Here is a 20226-nt window from a genome sequence, read left to right as displayed (position 1 = left end):
GGTGCCTACCGTGCCTGCCGTGCCTGGGTAGCTGCAGCGCTAAAGCCACATCGGCCCCACTACAGCCACGACGCCCCACCACCCAAGCAACTTTTTTTTTCCCCCATTGGTATTTAAAACAAAATCTTGAAAGCTCTGGTTCGCGTTTACCTTCTCTCTTCTACAACCCTCCTCGCCCGACAAATCGCCATCGAAGCTCACAAACAGAGACGCCTCCAAACGTCTCGGGCTCTTTGTAGCCCAGCAGCTTTGGGAGAAAGTCCCCGGACACACGTTACTTCTTCCTTTCGGGGTTGAAGGCAAAACGCCGCGGAAACGCGCCGCCATAGAAGCACAGCGGCTGACCTCCAAGACCTGCGTCCGGACACAATGGCTCTCCCCCTCCGCCCTGCCCCGTCGCTACATCGTCGCGGTTCCTCTGCACCCTTCTCGAAGCCCCGTCCTCTCGTTCCGAGACCCCATGGATGAAGATATGAGTCCGCGCTTGGGATCTGGGGGGTGGTGTGCTTTGGATGGGACGAGAGGGCTCTTCGGTGACGGGGCGGACGCGTGGGGAGGTCGCTTGCCGGGTGAATTTAAGGGTCGGTCGGAGGAGTCTTTCGTCGAGATCGATAGTTATGCGATTGCTCGTCCCTTCACGGGGGCGGGATTACTCGATGGGGCTTATTCTCGGCGCGAGGGGGGCTCAAACTTGAAATGACGGGTTCTTGTCTGGTCCGCAAAGGGTTAGACACCTACACTCTGGACTTCGTGGGAAGTCTCCCCGTCTATGATACCCTGGGCCGACAAGATCCCTAGTTCAAACTACTTTTCAAGTTCGATGATGATCACCAATATAGAGTCAAGCACTGACGGTGAGAGGCCTTAGGGTCCGCCAATGTGAGCGACAAAAATATGCGTTATGGTATCTGATGAACTTTTCTTCAATCTCTTTTTGTTATCAATGGTTTGGATTAGTTGGTCTTTGGATCTTCGGTCCAGGTCATAGGTATATAGGTAGCAATAAACAACATCAAAATGTGGTATATCTCAAGTCCCGACGTGAAGTTCCCTGCGCCGACCTCTACCATGTCTCATAAAAAGGCCATCCCAACTCCATAAAAATGCAGGTCATACCAGACATGACTCCTTATATCGTTCCATCACATTAGTCCGCCGAGAACCACCTTGCCAATATTGGCAACTTCCGTCTTGATGTGTGCTCTGCTGCTGTCCTCGAACTCCTTGACAACACCCTGCACAATGATTTTACGCACTTTGGCATCGGCCTTTGCGAATAGCTCAGCTACCGGCGCCGTCGTCTCTCTGGGCGTGGGCACCAGCGTCAAGACCCTCGTGTAAACGTCAATGAGCACTTCGCATAGTGTCGCGAATGTCTCGAAAAAGTCCGGCTCGAACGGTAAGGATGGTGTGAGAAGATGGGTGTAGACCTCGCCGGGGAGCAGATCGTTGTCGCTGGATGCAAAGGACATGACGCTGGCGCTCGCGCTCCCGGAAGAACCAATGCCTCCATCGGCGCCGTCTCCGGAAGAGCTGAAGTCGTTGGCGCTACTTGCGCTGCGCCGTGACTTTCCACCTTGTCGACGGAACATCTGTGGCAAGCGTGCCCGCGACAACGAACTTGTAGAGCTGCCGCCCTCTCCGTGGAGCTGTTGGAACGACTCAAATTCTTGGAGTAGATTGTTCAGACTTCGTAGGAACTCAATGGGGGTGTTTGCGTAGAGATCGACAATGGTAGGCAGGGAGAGGCCGAGGAGGAGGTAGTTCGTGGCGCGGCGAGCGAGTTTTCGTTGGTCAAAGGAGGGCATGCGTTGGAGGTCGGGCTTGTCGAAGAGGATAGTGTTGAACCAATACACACGGCCTTCGTGTCTGTCCATGAAGCAGTCAGTAAGGAAGAACAGCACTGAGGGGTAGAGAGAAGCCTTACGCCTTGCGGATGTAGTCCAAGGTGGATATCCTCTTGTTGGCAATCTCTTGCATCTGCATGTGCAGCACGACAGACTCGCTCGACTGCCACATGTTGGGATGTGTCGCAGAGGCCGGCGGGGGCTGCAGACGGTCGGGGGCGAGGCTCGCTGAGCCGGTATGTGTGCGGCTGAGCATCTTGGAGAAGCTGTCGGCGGAGGCGGGGCTTTGTATGTTGTCGGCGTCGCGGGTGATCTTCGCTGCGGCGGCGAGGGCAAAGTCGGGAAGGGCGGGGGGGACGTTTCGGTCGGTGACTACGACATTGCCTCCTCCACCGGAGCTGGAGCTGTTCGCACGTCGCTTGGAGGACTTGGAGGGAGAGCTAAAGGAAGGCTTGCGGCCGAAGGAGCTCTTGCGATCCTTGGTCAGAACGTTGGGACCGGCGGGATATTGTAGCGGCGGCGGGAAGAAGGGCGAGGGCTGAGGAGGGGGTTGCGACTGCGACTGCTGCGGTGGCTGCTGGTCACCTGAGGACGTGCCTGGACGGGACTTTGAGGAGGAAGAGGAGAAGAAGGAAGTCGAGAAGAAGGGTGCATTTGCAGTTGCAGGTGTTGCGCCGGATCGCTGCATGTCTTTGAATGGAATGGGGGGCCTGGAGGACCTCTGTCTGGAGGGAGGCAAGGAGGGTCGACGGAGACGGGGGTGGACGGGGTTCGTCAGGGAGGGATGGAGAGCGGAGGAGCACCTCAGACCTCAGACCTCAGGGCCAGACCAGGTTCAGGAGTTCGGCGAAGGAGGGCGGACGAGGGGCCGATTCGATCGGCGGGCGGTTTTGGCGTGGGCAAGGCGAGGCGGTATTGGTCCGGCGGGTTTGATGAGGTGGTGCCGAGAGAGATGGATGTGTCGGGTCCAATCTTGCTTGCTGTGCCCGTAGGTAAGGTACCGGCTGACTTTTTTTGCTAAGCAATAATAGTCTTGCAGTTCCTTTCCCTTTCCCGCTGCAAGGCTCGGGCAGGTGACAGGCTTTCAGCTGGTGCGTTGGTGCTTTTGCTTTCGCTTGCGGGAGCCCCTTGCTTCGCACTATGACTTGCGTTTCGGTGACCTGCTTTGCCTTTCAGACGTGGTGCCCGTGTTCCGGTTGGTCGCCAGAAAGATTGACGCCACTTTTTTCCAGGTTTTCTGGTGGCAGAAGGTTGCTGCAAGGTGGGATCAGATGGGCGGCGGGATGGGCTCAAGTGCTGACGCCGATGAATAGCATAGGGCGGATATGGGTTTGTAAGATTAGCACAAAGCCCCTTGCTGCTCGTTTTGATGCAGGCTGCGGTTCAAACAGATTGGGGGTCGAATGCTAATGAACGCCCTGCAGGTTGAGTTTAATGAAGACTGGAGACGACGACGAGTCGATGAGGAGGCAGACACGAGTTTGGAGTGCGAGAAACAGCGAATATTGGCGGGTTTCCGGACCAGGCTGTGAGGCGGGCAAGTTGATGCGGGTGGATGACAAGGTCGCAGGATCGCCAAGGGCCAGTTTCTGCGTAGGTAGGGTAGTCGGTAATCAATCGTATTACGGCTCGGAGTGTTTTTCGCTGCTCTGGTTCTGAACGGCGGAGCAAGGTAGGGCAAAACGTGGGAGAGTGGACGCTTCAATGCCAACTCGGACTCAATGCTGTCGAAGGGCGGTCGTCAGACGAGGGTTTGGACGGGGGGTTGAATTCTAGGCGAGGGCCAGAATGTCGTGTGAGTGTGTGAGAGTTAATTATATTTCTTCCCTCCCCTTGTTGTTTGTGGGTTAGGTGTGTGTTGTTTTGCAGGGTCCTTTATTATGATGTCCGGGGCGAATGGAGCAAGTTGGCCACTGCAGGCTGGCTTTCTGTCGTACAGTTCCTTCAGTTTGTGGTGCGGATGTCTTAGACAGACGGCCGGCGAGGTCGTTCGACTGAGCTCCAACTGTGCGGATGGCTGTTTTGTCCGTTCGCATCAACGTTGGAGCGGCGATGCGGTGCTGCTGAAAGGCGAGTGTTGCAGGATGGCTTGAGCGACGCGGTTGGGTGCTGTGCTTCTGCGACCCTGTGGCTGGGCGGGGATCGGAGCTTTATCTGGCGACTTACCTATCCGCAGGTAAAAGGTAGGTGCGGTCGGTCGAGGGGTGCAGGTGCAGGTCGCGAACTTGAATGAAGAGCGAAAAGCGCCAACGCCAGTCAAAGTTGCAGATGCAAGAGCGGCGTCCCTTTTTTAGGTGCGGTGCCTTGCGTTAGTGTAGAGGGAAGACGGTGGAACAGGAACAGAGCCAATTGGCCTCGCACCGCGCGGGAAAACAACAGGAAAACAACACGACTCTTTACTAGCATCCATCTCATTTCGACATGCCCTGGGATCCGGAAGAAAAGAGAGGATTGCATGGCCCAAACGCCAAACAACATCAGCTCCCACCGCCAATCGACTCAGTCCCGGCCGCACCACCATCGCCGCCCAGCCGCGTCCATCCCTGCGATCTCGTCGTGTTTTCTCGCCCGGCAATCTGGCTGATGTGTTCGCCGTGAGGCAATTCCAGCGCAGCTGGTTGTGGCCGTATTTCCCCCATCCAGGGACATCCCATTCCGGACGTCTGAAGATCCCAAATGGGACGCCCGATGCACCGGGAATTTGGGACGGACAATGGGGCTTGCGCCAGTCGCGTTCCAAGAGAATCGCCCGTCGCTGGGCAAGACGCCAGAACTTTGCGAGAGGGAATGGCCGCGAACGGAATCTGGGAGGCACCGCGTGGCAGTCTTCGCCCTCGTGTTCAAAGTCCATCCACAAAGACCTACTAGTACTCGTCATGGCTTGGGTTGATCGGCAGGCAGACAATGGAAACGCCGATGGCCGGTGGAAGGGTTCTAGGCCGCGCTGCTCACACATTCCTTCGCCGTGCTAAGCTTTCCAGTTGCTGCATTCCAGTGCTCCCTCGTCGAGGCGACGACGGCTAACCAAGGCTGAATCTATCGTGAAACTCTTTTCCTCCCAACACCCAAAACCACATCCGAGGGCAACCATTAAAACAGCACCAACAGCAAGCAGCAAAATACACATTGCCCAATAGCAGAACGACGTTCGTCATTATCAGCGCTCTAAGCACAGGCATGCGCACATACGCTGGGCCAATACAGATCGCCAGACCGCACCGTCGACTCCAGTAGATGAGCTTCCCTCCCTCGAAATAGTCCGCGCAGCGCCCAAAGCGTCGAGCTACACAGAGCACATGCCTCTCTTCCCCGTACGGCTGCTCGAATTCTTCCGCGTCGATCCTGAAACATTCCAGAAGCTCGAGTACCACGTGGAGGTTGCGACTCTCCAGCGATCCAGCTGGGAATACCACCCTTTAATGTCACCCTTTCTTAATTCCCACGCGACGAATCAACGCCTCGGTGGTCTCTTGCCAGGGTGCCAATGTCGTCAAGTACCGCTACCGACTTCCACCCAGGCAACCACTCAAAAGATATGACCCTTAGGAGACTCCAACATCTGTTCTTCGCGCTCAGAGATGGGATTGTAGGTTGAAGCCTCCTCTGTCCATCGTCTCAGGGGCTCTCACGTGGCCAAGCCGCTGCTTTGGACGAACTTGGCTTGCTTCACATCATTCTACGGTCTCGGCCGGCTGCTTCAGATGCCATTGGCAGCGCCTCATTCGCGTGGTGACACGCATTCGCATGCCATTGGGTTTGATCATTGTCATTACATTAACACTATCAAGACTATTTCGTTACCATCCTCCAAGCCTCTTACGCGTCACCTACGCCGCAGCCATGAGCGTGGCTGCCGGGAGGAGCGCCGACGTAGCCGTCGAGCATACACATCCCTGCGCGGCGTTGCTGGTGATCGGCGGGCTGGTACAGGTCGGGTAGGGCTCGTGCGCCGCAAAGGTCGGCTCCGGCTGCGGCTCGACGACCTCGGCCTTGACGAAGACGGGGATGATCTGGCCGGTCGACAGGCGGAAGGCGCGGTGGTTGAGGGCGCGCAGCAGGCTGGTGATCTCGCCCGAGTGGCTCGTGATGCTGAGCCAGGTCTTGCCGTCGGTACGGAAGACGTCGTCGAGGACGGCCTTGGACCGCGCGTTCTGTGCCTCGGTGGTCTCGCTCTCGTTGCGGCGCCACAGCTCGTCATACTCGGTGAAGCCCGCCTCGAACTGGTAGGAGGGGAACATGTCGTGGATGTATGTCTTGTTGGAGCGCCAGTTGCACGTGTGCACCGTCATGCCCTCGCGGAAGCCCTCCTTGACGGTCGGGATAAAGGGCCTGTCCTCGGGCAGCGGGATGTCGCCGAAGGTGATGTTGGCGGTGATCCCGCAGCGGATCAAGGGGCTCGAGTAGTAGGACTCGAAGTAGGGCATCTTCTGCGTCTCGAACCGGTCCTTGAAGTAGGCGTTCGCCTTGTACGCCTCTGCCTCGCCCGCCGGGGTCAGAAGAGGATCGGCCCAGCGAGCGGTGCCGTTGCCGTCTTGCTCAGCCCAGTAGCACTGTTTCGTGTTAGTTGTGATTGTATGCATATTGGCATGGATGCGACTCACGTTCCAGGCGGGAGTGCCGTAGAAAGACTCAGCAGCGTTGTGCCAACCCTCACCGTGACGTCCCATGAAGAGCAGCTTGTACGAGACACTGTCGCTCTTGCGGCAGCCCGAGGTCAGGTACTGAACCCAACGCTCGAAGCGCTGCCATTGGGTCTTGGTGCCCTCGGGGTCGAATTGCTTGTCCGTCGGGTATGTTCTGTTGATCAGGCCGAAGTTGACGGAAGCCTGCTGCGCGTCAATAAAATGTCCACACCTTGCAAGGCGAGCCAACTCACGTAGTCAAAACCAGAGGGGTCGGTGCTGTTGGCGTCCTGCAGAAAGTACCCAGGGACCGACGTGTACTTGATCGTCTTTCCCTCGGCCTCGGGCCATGCAGCAAGCGCCGCGGGTGCGAGAGCCAGGAGGGCGGAAAGCGTGAGACCCTTCATCTTGCCGGAGGTCGTTGACGGAATGCGCAAGATTCGCAAGGAATGAAGCTGGGGAGACAGAGAGAGCTGGCTGGAGAAGCTACATCACAGCGTCGCATGCGGGGAGAGCTCTGGATAAATAGCACCGACGACGAGGTGCCCCCGCTCGCGATCCCCCGGTCACTTCCAAGAACCATTGACGCGCCATGCCGGGACAATTTGCCCAGAACATTGACCGGAGCGGCTCAAAGTCGAACTGTCGTCCGAACAAGTCAGCACAACCCGGCGAGCTGGGGATTGCGAGAGATCAAGTCGGTCGTGGTGTTGAAGATGGCGACGCTTGGCGGGCCAATGGATGCGCAGGGCGGTGCACGTGGGCGCGATTGCTTTATCGACAACTGGGTCCATTGACAGCGGATGGGACCCGACCACGTTTTTGGGTCGTCCGTTCCTGAGCGGTGCATGGAGATGCCAATCAACTTTAATGGGGCGCCCGAGGATGATATGTGAGGTTCATCCAGGAATACATGGGAATATTGGCGGTCGCTCCGCTTGGAGTCGAGTCCTTCCGGTAGAGATGCCGCTTTGGAGCACTTGTTCGGTCTGCCCGCCCGATGCGCCATTTCGACACGGAACCAACAAGAGGAGGCTTGAAGTTGAAAAGGCAGTCGACCATCATAAGAGCCTCATTGTGTGCATCAGCTGACCGGCATGCGCGGCAGATGCGCGTAAAACAAGGTAAGGTGCCAAAAAATAGTGAGGATGCTCATGAACATGTGCAAATCCATCCATCTCTTCCGTGCGTCTGATGTCGATGTTGGTGACAGAAAACCGTTGGGACGGAACGGGGTCCAATGAACACCTCCCGCCAGCTTGTCCAGCGGGTGGGCTAAGCTTAAAATCGCCCGCCAAACATGTGAAAGACCGCTGGGCCGCTGGACAAGCAGCGCTGAAGGAGGCCCCGTGAGCGCCGTGGGGGAGTGCTCGTGTGCGCCGGCCGGCCGCTGGAAGCTCCTGTGGATCTCGGCTATCTTTGGTGGCGCTGGAACCTCGCCAATCACGCGGCGCCGCTACGGGAGTGGGACATCGCGGGGGCCACGAGCTCACCCAACTTTTGCACCTTGCTGCCCGCCCGTCAACCTCAGCTCAACCCCCCAGCAAGGTAAGGTACCTGACCTCCATACGTAATTACCCAAAACCTCATGTGAAATCCGCCCCCCTTTTCTGCTAGTCGGTGAAACGGTTTTGGCATCTGGTCACGGAAGAAAACGGTGATACAGCTGCGCTGCTTTTATCAGAAGGCGGTTTCCCAGGAATCTCGAAAAGATTCATGTCACTCTGAGTCTTCAAGCAAACACTCAACCAAAAGGTCGTCATCATGGTCAACCCCGACCCCCAGCACCCGCCTGGCGAGCCCGCCCCTGAGATTCTGGAGGAGCGCATCTGGATCGACGGCTGCTTCGACTTTTTCCACCACGGTGAGCATCGCAAAACACTGCTGATGGCATCAATCGCAAGTCAGTACGCTCATCATGGTTGACAGGACATGCCGGCGCCATCGTCCAGGCCCGCCAGCTGGGCAGCGAGCTATACATCGGCGTCCACTCCGATGAAGCCATCCTCGAGAACAAGGGCCCAACGGTCATGACACTGCAAGAACGGTAAGAGAGAGAACCCCTCCAAAACACCACCCGCCTCTCTCACTGACACAATCTCAAAGTCTCGCCGCCGTCGACGCCTGCCGCTGGGTCACCCAGTCCGTCGGCCGGGCCCCCTACGTCACCCAGCTCGACTGGATCTCCCACTACGGCTGCAAGTACGTCGTGCACGGCGACGACATCACCTCGGACGGCGACGGCGAGGACTGCTACCGCTTCGTCAAGGCCGCCGGCCGCTTCAAGGTCGTCAAGCGCACCCCGAGCATCTCCACCACCGACCTCGTCGGCCGCATGCTGCTGTGCACAAAGACCCACTTCATCAAGTCGCTCGAGCGCCGCCTCGCCGGCGACGAGGGCCACGGCTCCAGCCGCGCCGAGATCGAGGCCGAGGGCGCCGCCATGGCCGAGCGCATGAAGCTCTACGCCACCGACGAGACGGGCAAGAAGCCCGGCGTCGAGGTCTGGTTCTGGTCCGCCTCCGACGAGGCCCGCTCCGGCTCCACCCTCGAGGAGAAGGGCGAGTTCAGGAGGTTCCTCCCCGGCAAGGGCCCGCAGCCGGGACAGCGCGTCGTGTACGTCGACGGCGGGTTCGACCTGTTCTCGAGCGGGCACATTGAGTTCCTGCGCCGCGTGGTCGAGGCCGAGGAGGAGCTGGCGCGGCAGGAGGGGTGGTACAACGAGCAGGCCGTCAACGAGCGCGTCGGCAAGGGCGGCGACTACCCGCCCGCCTACGTCGTCGCGGGCATCCACGACGACGAGGTGATTAACCAGTGGAAGGGCATCAACTACCCCATCATGAACATTTACGAGCGCGGCCTCTGCGTGCTGCAGTGCAGGGTAAGCACTCCACAGAGTCTCCCGTGGTTTACTGACTGAATCAAATACTGACACGATGTACAGTACGTCAACGCCGTCGTCTTCGGCGCGCCCTTCTCGCCGACCAAGGCGTACTTGACGTCGCTGCCGTGGGGCACGCCGGACGCCGTGTACCACGGCCCCACGGCCTTCATGCCGCTCACCTACGACCCGTACACGGGCCCCAAGGAGATGGGCATCATGCGGCAGGTCGGCGAGCACGAGTTCGCGGGGGTCAACGCCGGGACGATTGTGCAGCGCATCATGAAGAGCAGGGATATGTACGAGGAGCGGCAGCGCAAGAAGGGCGTCAAGGCGGAGGGCGAGGCGGCGGCGCGGCAGCGGGAGATCCTGGAGGAGGAGCAGGCGCAGAGGGAGGCAGAGAGGGCTGCTTAAACTTGACGGACGACGATACCAATGCTGCTGATTTTGGGGGAGGACTTTTATTTTCTATCGGATGTTCTCTTTTTGAGGCGATAGCATGTTTAATTACGGACTTTTGTCACGAGGGGTTTGACTGGAGACGACCTGACGGCCTTCAACAGGTCCGGGACCCCGAGAATGGACGGGAAAAACACAAACACGTGATACGTAGATCGAAACGCCAAAACATACATACCCGGATGCGTTCCTGTCAAGATGATCATCTTCCACAGTCGTGACTTGTGTATCCGTGTGTCTCAGATGGATAACGGGTAGCGTCGACGTCTTATCTTTCAAAGATACATAGACAGTTTTGGTGAGAAGGGTAGTGGGCGGTCAAGACTACCTGTCTGCAAAGTGGCGGCAGACAGCTCCTGCAATCACGATCTCGGTGGCAGCAGCGGCCGATATCAAGCCACACATACCACTGACCCTCTTCCCCGCCATTTGCGTGGTCAAGTGACACAGCAGCAACGCCCCTCAACGATCCGTTCCCCCCCTTCCCTTTACCGCTCCCCCGGTCGGTGTGGTGCAGGGCTGATATGAGACTGTGCCTGTCTGTGTGTACTTGGGAAGATGACATGGACACAGAGTATGTATTGAGGGCTCATGGAAGGCTCACGGCACCATGCAGAAATGGTGTTCCATCCTTCAATTGCTGGATTGGGCCGTTTATCGCGTCATATGTACCTCAGGATTTGGTGAGATACAACCAGAAGTAAAACAGGAGAAAAGTGTGTGTGTGAAGGGGGCGCCGTGGAAAGAGATCCGGGCCTCCGAGCAGCCGCAGATGCAACCAACACTAGGTCGGAGAGAGAGAGAGGGAGAGAGCAGAGAGACTGCATGCAGGTCGCATATCTTGTTACCAATATCTTTGCTTAGCACCTGCCTCGAATGGTTACACTCGGCACCTTGGAACCATCCTACGCCAACCGATCCAATGTTCGAGAAGGAGTCTGATGGAGGGGAGGACAGACTCTTGGTACCTTGCTCTTCCACGTACGGCGCATGTTGCTGTCACTGCCGTGCGCATTGAAGCCATTGGGTTCCCCACGTCATCGCCTACGCTCGGCTACCAGCGGGCGTAACGAGGGGCATGTTTGGTTTTTTCCCCCCTTCGTAATGGGAGGAAAGATAGCGATAACACCTGGCCCATTCCCAATTCCGCCCTCGTCTCTTATTTTTTTTTGTGGAGGAGGGGCCAGCACTCCGTGGCTCTGTCCGGGTTGTGACAGGCTCCCAGCACTCCCGTCTCACCTTGGCAGGAATTCGGTCTTTCCGCGCTATCGCCATGCCAGCTAGCTCCCGGAATCAACAGGCCATCATGTCAATTGATTGCCATGAACCCTTGTTCTCGATGTCAAGCAAAGGGCGAAACAGGGCGTCGTTGGGCGCCGTCGACCTGCGATGTCGGCCTCTCTTCCTCGATGATGATGACTCCCTCAAGGTAAGGTACCACGAAGCTGGCCGGGTTGAGGGGCCCTGGGTGCAACCCCCGTCGGCTTCGGACCGCGCGCACCAAAGCCGCAATGGGGCCAGCCAGAACGACGACCGACTGGAGCCGTGGCCGGCCGTCGGCTTGTGGTGGGACAAACACAGCTGCAGAACCTGGACGGAGGCGAGAGACCAGGTACACGTACATTGAGCCGATGCAGACGAATGAGCGGTCGCGGCATGACCTCTTGTTTCGTCACAGATTTCCTTTTTTGTTTTTCTCAATTATCTCTGGGGTTGCGCTCTTCAGACGGCAGCAAAACCGATGCGTGGTGGGATGGTCCCGGCTCCGGCGGGTGTCTGGGGGTGGTGGTTCACAATTTTCATCTTCGTTGCCATCCACGGATCACCATCATTCGGACCTTTGTAGTTTGGCTGCTTCCATTGCCTTATCTTAGGTGGAGCAGCAGTGAAGAAGAAAAAGTCAGACTGCTATCAAACAGGACTTGTGAAGGATGCTTGCTGCCAAAGGTCCCCGGGAGAATGCGACAAGATGAGATGAGATGTGAGAGAAAATCTGAAATCCATCCCCCAACATCGCCAATCCCAGCGCCAGGAATGATGGCCGCTTCATGATTGCTCACGCGCGCTGCGCTGTGTGTGGGGACCACCACCGCCCGGCCGCCGGGGGTGGTACACTCGGGCTCGGCATTGGCATCCCAGATCCCAGAACCGAACCCGCGATGCTCGTTGGAATTTTTGTGTGTTCATATGGGCAAACTGATTTTTGGCGAGTGTTCGTGTTGCTGTGCCCCATTGGTGCCTTCGTTTTGCATCTTTTCTACGGGATGGATCAATGGCCAAAAACAAGCGACGGCGCACACATTACACATACATTACCACTGTGTACGATGTAATGTACACCTCAATGACCATGCAGCAGTGTGTAGTCGGCTTGGATACTTGGGCAGGAATGCGAGTCTGGGAAGCCGTTGGCGTTCCGTCGTCGTCGTCCATGAGCCGGGCTGCCTTAGGTCGTCCCGATTCAACCCAGCAACGGAACGGGCCCGCCAGATTCTCTCACCTCACGCCTTCGGAGGCGCCATCCTCCTCCTCCACCACCACCAATTCACTGCAAGCTTGTCTCCACGCTCCGCGCCGCTGCGTAATGTCGTGGTTGCTCTGCTCTGCTCCCTGTCCCTGTTATCTGAAAAATAAAACCGCCCTTTCCTGGATCGGATCCGCTGCCCCTTTGCATTGGTGCTTGAGTCACCTGCTCCATCTGTCACTAGAACCTTGACCCCAAGTGTGACACCCTTTGTACTTAAGCTTCGGCCTCATCCTTGTGCTTTGTCCCCTTCCTCTCCCTTCCCACCTTAAGCCGATATAGACCACACCTCCTGTCCCTTTTTTTTTCTGCTGTCCTTTCTACACTCTCGTGTGTCCCTCACTTGTGCTACCTGTCAACGACTCTAGTCGACAACCTCCCGCTCCTCCGTCTTAGATATCCGAGACACATCTACAACCACACACACAAACGCTCACAACACATCCCCCTCACCACCTCACCTGCCCCCCGTCCAACATCCACGATGGCTCCCGGCACAATCTCCCCCGGCCTGCACCATGGCAACCAGGACGTCGACCTGACCTCCTCCGCCATCGAGCACAAGCTCGACGCCCTCCCGCAGAAGGCAGCCTCCAACGGCCACAGCAACGGCACCGCCAAGCCCGCCGCCTACCAAGAACTCGACGCCTCCAAGCTCGTCTACACCCGCACCAAGAACCCCCGCGCCGTCCCCGATCTCGCCTCCGCCAACGCCGGGCCCGAGACCATCTGCACCGACCACATGATCGCCGCCACCTGGAAGGCCAGCACCGGCTGGTCCGTCCCCGAGCTCAAGCCCTACGGGCCCCTCTCCCTCATGCCCACCGCCTCCGTCCTGCACTACGCCACCGAGTGCTTCGAGGGCCTCAAGGCCTACCGCGGCTTCGACGGCGCCCTCCGCCTCTTCCGCCCCGACCGCAACTGCGAGCGCATGCTCATGTCCTCCACCCGCATCGCCCTGCCCGCCTTCCCGCCGGCCGAGCTCGAGAAGCTCCTCGTCGCCCTCATGGCCGTCGACGGCCCCAAGTGGCTGCCCCGCGACCGCCCGGGCTCCTTCCTCTACCTCCGCCCCACCATGATCGGCACCCAGTCCCAGCTCGGCGTCCAGGCCCCCTCCGAGGCCATGCTCTACATCATCTGCTCCTTCATGCCCACCATGGACAGCCCCGTCGGCGGCATGAAGCTGCACACCAGCCCCGAGGACATGGTCCGCGCCTGGGTCGGCGGCTTCGGCTACGCAAAGGTCGGCGCCAACTACGGGCCCAGCTTGCTCGCCACCGCCGAGGCCCGCAGCAGGGGCTTCGGCCAGATCCTGTGGCTGTACGGCCAGGAGCAGTACTGCACCGAGGCCGGCGCGAGCAACTTCTTTGTTGTGTGGAAGAACAAGCAAAGCGGCAAGACGGAGATCATCACCGCGCCGCTTGACGACCGTTTGATCTTGGACGGCGTCACGAGGCGCAGCGTGCTGCAGCTTGTGAGGGAGCGTCTGGGCGAGGAGGTTGACGTCGTCGAGAGGCGGTACACCATCGACGAGGTCATTGAGGCTGACCAGGAGGGTCGTATTGTCGAGTCCTTCGCGGCCGGCACTGCCGTAAGTTTCCTGCTGAGCGTCTCAAATCATTCTGTAGACCATTTGCTAACATTTTGCCTCGCAGTTCTTCGTCTGCCCCATCTCCCTGATCCACCACCGCGGCAAGGACGTCCAGATCGGCATGGGCGGCGCCGGCGAGGGCGGCGAGTACACCCTCCGCATCAAGAAGTGGATGAAGGACATTATGTACGGCGGCGAGCAGCACGAGTGGGGCGTCGTTGTCCAGGAGGAGCAGTAGAGCGTTTCCTTACCTCTTTAGAGACGGGACGAAAAAGACAAGGAGGGGTTAACGGCATTTGTTTACGAGACATTGTTTTTATGTCATGGCTGGGCGTTTGGACGGCATTTTCTGCGCACAAAAAGGGAGTTTTGGCATTGTTGGCAAGATGTGGTGCATTAGAGTAGCATGAGCATCTCTGAGTGGAAAAAGAAGAGAATTCACATCATTAATGAGATGAGGTTGGGCGTCACGCGACTTTTGTGCATTTTGAGTGGTACTCCGCGCGGAGGAGGGGCTGGCCAATGACGGTTACTGGCATGTGCAACTTCGGCTGAATGGTCGAATGTCCTGCGTCGTCGTCCCGAATTCAACACGACAGAAAGCAAGGCAACGCGGAATTGTTAGGTGGTATCTGTACTTCATATTCGCTTTCGGGCTGGTTCATTCGCTGTCGACACAGTAGATATTTCTCCAGCGATCCGCAAAACCAATCGGAAACGCTGGGGTATCTCAAGAGGCCATGGTCCCGGTGACAGGTTGAGAAACAAGTGAAGGTGACTTTTGAAGGCTCTCCTAGTGAGAGCATGTCGACGAGTCGCAAGAGCTAAGATCAACATCCGAGCGGCAATACCCGAACATACTATTAATAATCATCCTCTGTGGTTCCCGATTCCTAACTAAGGTACTCTTTTTGATTATCATCTTCCGATTCTCAACAACTCTACCAAATTTAGAGACCCACGCCAGATGCACTACTTATCAAGAGGAGAGCTACCTGCAACATTGGAGATGTTTTCCTGCGCTTCCATGCACGATACTGCCTTATTCCAGACCAGTCACATTGATGGCAAGGAAAGGCTTCGCAGTCGGGGGAGCGCCGGCTGATGCCCTCGTCCACTTGGGCACGAGATGCACGGGCACCTCCACCGACACGACGGCACGGGTGGTGTCGTACTGGAACGCCAGCTTGCCGTCCCTAACATCCTGGCCGTTCTGGTCCTTGAACGTGACGTTGACCTGGTTGGGGTTCGTGGGGGCGCTGTCCTTGACAGTCCAGATAGCGAAGTAGTACGTGTCGCCGATGGTATTGATGGCGTCGAAACCCTCCCATGGATGCGAGATGGTGATGGACCGGCTAGTTTTGTTTTGGTAATCCTGTGGGTTGGATGGTTGGCTTTCGAACAGCACAGTAGAAAACGAACGGAAGGTTGGACAAACCTGGGTGATGTGTACGTCGCGATACTGGTTATTGGCGCCTTCGTTGCTAGGATGGTGGTCGGGATGGTCGCCGAACTGAGGGAGCCAGTCGGGAGCACTGTCGCGGCTGACGCCGTCGTCCAGGAATATGTCAGTCAAGTTTTGTCTTCGTCTGTGAGAAGAAGGTGTACCGTGTGTTTTCTTCCTGGGTAGACATGAATGGTGACGGGATTGTTCTCCTTTTCTTCGATGGACTGACGAACGTCAATCTGGGGGATGATGGCACCTGTGAAGTGTGAGCTTGGCTATCATGACTACCCCTTCCCCGTATGAACAAGGGTTTTACCTTCGCGGATGTAGACGGGCGTCACGAAAGCCATTTGTTCCGGATCGTTAACGGCGTCAGGAATTCCGCACCCGAAGCTGATTGTTGAGCCACCGGGCACAAATGGCTTCAGCTCTGCAGCATGCTTGAAGATAGGATCGGACCCGAAGCCTTGCGCGTTGACACGCAGGTTAGATGGATACCAGTTGTCGGTGCCGGGCAGGTAGACGTCACGGTTGTAGATCCCTGGGTTCAAGACGGGGCAGACCATGATGTTGTGGCCGAGGAGGTACTGGTTGTCAATGAAGTCGTCATTGTCGTTGAACAGACTCATATCGTCCGGGTCAGTGATGAGCTTCACGCATTCGTTAGGAGTTATGGCTGGCGGCATGGGGTATTAAGTGAAACTTACCATTGCGCGTGCGATCGGAAGTCCATGGATGAGGTTTGCGAACATGGCATCGTAGAGCACCTGCATCAGGGAGTACCGGAGCTGGACGTAGTATCGGCAGAGTGGCATGACCGATGCGTACTGGTTGTAAAGGTTGCCTGGAATATAGTGGCTGTATTTTGGGTCTCCCAAGGCATCGCCGTACTTGAATGGTTCCTGGAATTCGGTTAGACAGAACTCAAGTGATGAACGTCGTACAATACTTACCTGGAACGCCTTCGAATCGAAATGCTGGATGTAGTGGTTGCGGTACCAGGGCAGCAGGAAAGCACCAGTGTACCAACGAATCAACAGCTCGGGGTCACACCAGCGCGGCGCACTGAGCGAGGAGTTGGGGTCGAAGGTGAAACCTCCCATGTCAACCCCAGCAATGGTGAGACCACTGTATCCCAGAGCGAGAACCTGCGATACTGAGATCCTCCAGAAGTCCCAGGAACTGCCGTTGTCGCCGGTCCACAGGCCAGCAAAACGGTGCATGCCAGTCTGGCTGCCGCGGCCAATGATGAAGTTGCGCTTTTTCTCACGGCCCTTGAGCTTGTTCAGGCCATGGTAGGTTGCCTTGTGCAGATTGTACGAGTAGAGAGCCCAGAGCTCGATGGCCGTCTTCTGTTCAGGCTTCTTGTTTGACAGCTGGCCGACGGTGTCATTGGACATGTACAGTCTGGAGGGGAAGCTAGGTGGCTTATCAGCTTATTGAGAGTCAATACACAAAGGCACGACACGTACCCAAGCATGTCACCGTAAACATTTGCCACGGCAGGTGTTGTCATGTCCTGCCAAACAAACTCAAGGCCATCGTCGAAGAGCTGTTGATATTGCTTGCCCCAGGTCTCACGCGCAACGGTGCGGTTGAGATCAGGGTAGAATCCCACCTGCAAACTAGTCAGCCGTTAACATAATCATGAATGGAATGCCTCGTCTTACTGTTCCGAGTTGGGTGTGGTCAGCAGGGAGTTCGCCGTAGCTGACGGCGCCATGGAAGGGGTATCCACTGTTGTAATTTCCTTGAGGCTTGTTTTGGTCCGGTTCGATGAAAACGTAGTTATCCCGATACTGAGGGTCGTCTTTGGAGTCACGGAAAATCGGACGTTGCCCCAAGTCGTCAGGGTTCTTGTAACTGGGCTTCGCGTAGCCGTTCCCATCATATCTGGTGCATCCATTTACGGGGAACTGCGAAGGAAGGCCACCCATGTACCTCGTATCGCCGACAAGAAGACTGCAACCACTCTGTTAGTGGAAATTCAGCACAAGCTGACGGCGAAACTTACTTGGTGGCAGGATTAAGCTTATCATTCTGGTCCCAGAAGGCTCGCAGGGCAAAGTACTCATCCCCATCCGATTCGCGGAAAGTCAAGATAGGGGTGATGTTGGTGCAGCTTTTCACTCCAAGCTTCCTGAGGTTACTGAAGAAGGTTTTGATCTCCGGGAACCTGTGTTTGTTGTGCGTGAAAGTGCGATAACGATCCTGCAGGAATCAGAATCACGGAGTGTCGTTGAGCGGGCTCAGACTCACCTGAAAGTCCACATCAAGGTGCATTCCGTCAAGAGGGAAACCCAAGTCATGATACCTGTTCGCAACGTTCATGACATCTGAGTCACTCTGGTAGCCGTAGCCTAAAATGGTGAGTTAATTACACTGGACTGGAAAGAAGATGCTTCAACTTACATCCTTGATGATGACCAAGAATGAAACGCGGCTTGAGCTTGGGGCGTCCCACGAGTGATGTGTATTGCCTGACAGGATGTGTAAGTAGAAGATTGGCCGGCGGTAGGCAACGACTCACCAGATCATCTTTGGCACATCGTCCGCCGTCATTACGTAGGCGTCGAAGGTGCCAAAGCGAGTCGCCACCCCAATAGTGCTGGCATTTTTCTTGCCAAGATCAATGGCAACCTGCGAGTAGTTGTCGACCATCAGGCCTGTCACGTTCCGATATCCCGGGGTTCCATTCATCTCCAAGTAGAATGGAGTAGAGTGGTACCTTGAATGTCAGCTTTGGTTTGACCCGATCTGTTTGGAAATGACATACAAGGGCTCCTTGGTGTCCAAAGGACCTTGACCATAGACTTTCTGGTAATTGAAGTTGTCGTAGCCTGGCCGTTTGAGTCACTTCTCACGAGCTTAGGCGATTTACATGTACTCACAGAAGTAGTTCATAAAGGTAGGTTCCTTCAGAACGGTTCGTCCTCCCTGCTCACCGAAGCCGAGGTACTGAGCTGGGCCCGGCTTGTCAATGTTGAGGACCACATTGTTGATCACATCAATGTTCTTGTCATCTTGGTGCAAGAAGGTCTGAGCCGTTGTCCGCCAAATGACGTGCTCGGTAGCGGTGGCCGTGATGCCGACATCAGTCAAGGTGGCGACATCAGATGGATTCAGTTTCCTAGTGGCCTGCCGAAGATTAGCTGAAAGACATTAACATAGGGCAACTTGCACGTACAATGATACGAAACGGATCCGCCAAGAAGTGAAGGCTGGTGACCTCGGTTCCCGCGATATCCGACTTGTCCTTGTACTCCTTGGACTACGATTTGGTCAGCAGCGGCGCACATGACAATGTAGACGGGGAGCCTACTCACCGTGAGAACCCAATGGACATCGGAGATCTTTTTGAAAGTCGTGTTCCAGTTCCATTCCTCTCCAGCCTTGACTGCGTTCCACGCCAAGGAATCGCGGTACTCTTGCTTGAGCTGATCTACAAGATCCGCAAACTTGTTCATCACAATCGTGCGCCTGTACGTTTCAGTTTTACATCACAGTCACGGATGAAGGCAGGTACTCACGAGTTGTCGTTTGGATACTCTTCGACGTTCCTGAACTTTGGGTTGTATCTGATTCTCCAAATCTGAGGCGTGACGAATTGAATTAGAGCCTGGGTGGGCTTGGTGCCGTCTTCGGCTGCAAGGGACACTTGAGCGGCATAGCGAAGGGGGTTATGATCCTTATCCTCCGAAGTGGATGACTGAACGCCCAAGAGCTTGGTGGACTTCTCGAACTGGGGGACGTTCTGGTTGTAGAAGACATCCGCCGGGATGAAGTTCAAAAGATCCTGTGGGGCAGACATGATGGAGGCGATGAACGAATGAGATGATCTTTGGTGATTTACCAACCACAGGTGGATGATCGCTTCATCTTAAGTATCGTGACGATCTTCAGCTCTTCTCACTCATACGAAAACATGATACCTCTGGAGAAGTTGAGTATGGTCGAGACTGGTCTACCTTCGCGCTCGCCACGAGGTCGGTATGCTGCCGCATGAGAAGCACCGGGACTTGCAATGACTGGAACGTGAAGGATTCAGCGATCGTCGTGTCAACTGCCGCAACAGCTCAGGCCGCATGCGAATGGAACTTTGCGGGGAATTCGCGCAATCGTCGTCGTTGCCGTCGTGTTCGTCGGATTGTCGTAGTCATTGCTACTGCGGCCTCCTCAGCCAGGCCAATCTTCGTTGCTATCGTAGTGTCTGTTATGGCTTTCAATGTTGTCGTCGTCGGCCTCGTTTCCTAAGCCGGATAACATCTAGATGGGTTCGGCCGATGACCCTGGGACGGGCCGCCACGAGCCGAGGGTGGGACCACGTTGGTATTGGAACGGTCAATGTTGAGCCAACTTCATCAAGGAACTGTTGATGTTTCTCCGTCTTTGGACTGTAGCAGATGTTGGGGCAATAAGACAGTCTTCAGCCCCTGGCTAGCTGAGCGTCCAAAATAAGACAGACTCTAGGGTCGTGTCTATCCATGAATGCCGGATCTGCGGGGCTTAACCGAGAAGAGATTCGCTCAAACTATACTGTCAAGATGGTCCAGCATATCAGCAAACGGATTTGCATTCAATCGTTCCAGATACCGGACCACCATGAAACAGGTAATTGTTGGGGGCGAAGGGGCCAAATGCTTTCAGCATGGTGGATATGAACTTAACAAGCTAACATTCAGCCACAAGAGGCCGACCTTCCAAAATGTAGCGGGTGGGCGGCTGATGGCAAGACAAGGCGTTGCTTCGATACCCAGCGGGTGAAACTTGACTGCTAAGATATGGGAATTTGGGGGTTGAGTCCAACTTACTGAAACCCCATGGCATGACCATCGCCAAATTCATTATGCAAACG

At 56.4% G+C, this 20226-nt stretch overlaps 5 protein-coding genes across 5 annotated transcripts; 2 read left to right on the top strand and 3 right to left on the bottom strand.

The window, feature by feature from the left end:
- Positions 1 to 1142: 1142 nt before the first annotated feature.
- COL26b_006519 (uncharacterized protein) lies at positions 1143 to 2535 on the bottom strand (the record flags this gene model as incomplete). Its single annotated transcript, XM_053179335.1, has 2 exons — positions 1143 to 1869; positions 1928 to 2535. The coding sequence occupies 2 exons, from the start codon at positions 2533 to 2535 to the stop codon at positions 1143 to 1145; spliced, it is 1335 nt and encodes a 444-aa protein (XP_053036772.1).
- Positions 2536 to 5674: 3139 nt separating this feature from the next.
- COL26b_006518 (uncharacterized protein) lies at positions 5675 to 6876 on the bottom strand (the record flags this gene model as incomplete). Its single annotated transcript, XM_053179334.1, has 3 exons — positions 5675 to 6397; positions 6449 to 6673; positions 6724 to 6876. The coding sequence occupies 3 exons, from the start codon at positions 6874 to 6876 to the stop codon at positions 5675 to 5677; spliced, it is 1101 nt and encodes a 366-aa protein (XP_053036771.1).
- Positions 6877 to 8233: 1357 nt separating this feature from the next.
- COL26b_006517 (uncharacterized protein) lies at positions 8234 to 9764 on the top strand (the record flags this gene model as incomplete). The annotated part of the gene is made up of 4 exons (XM_053179333.1): positions 8234 to 8333; positions 8399 to 8516; positions 8576 to 9350; positions 9414 to 9764. The coding sequence occupies 4 exons, from the start codon at positions 8234 to 8236 to the stop codon at positions 9762 to 9764; spliced, it is 1344 nt and encodes a 447-aa protein (XP_053036770.1).
- A 3053-nt stretch (positions 9765 to 12817) lies between these two features.
- On the top strand, positions 12818 to 14162 carry COL26b_006516 (uncharacterized protein; the record flags this gene model as incomplete). Its single annotated transcript, XM_053179332.1, has 2 exons — positions 12818 to 13924; positions 13989 to 14162. The coding sequence occupies 2 exons, from the start codon at positions 12818 to 12820 to the stop codon at positions 14160 to 14162; spliced, it is 1281 nt and encodes a 426-aa protein (XP_053036769.1).
- An 804-nt stretch (positions 14163 to 14966) lies between these two features.
- COL26b_006515 (uncharacterized protein) lies at positions 14967 to 19182 on the bottom strand (the record flags this gene model as incomplete). The annotated part of the gene is made up of 15 exons (XM_053179331.1): positions 14967 to 15299; positions 15363 to 15513; positions 15759 to 16021; positions 16079 to 16273; positions 16325 to 16790; positions 16844 to 16989; positions 17042 to 17333; positions 17386 to 17547; positions 17686 to 17731; positions 17784 to 17851; positions 17902 to 18037; positions 18263 to 18509; positions 18559 to 18642; positions 18698 to 18851; positions 18902 to 19182. 15 exons carry the CDS (start codon positions 19180 to 19182, stop codon positions 14967 to 14969), a joined length of 3024 nt encoding a protein of 1007 aa, XP_053036768.1.
- Positions 19183 to 20226: the final 1044 nt, after the last annotated feature.

Source organism: Colletotrichum chrysophilum, assembly GCF_026319265.1.
Source record: "Colletotrichum chrysophilum strain AFK26 chromosome Unknown scaffold_48, whole genome shotgun sequence".
Lineage (NCBI taxonomy): Eukaryota > Fungi > Ascomycota > Sordariomycetes > Glomerellales > Glomerellaceae > Colletotrichum > Colletotrichum chrysophilum.
Note: the sequence above shows the minus strand (reverse complement) of the source record. Positions and strands in the feature narration are given on the sequence as shown.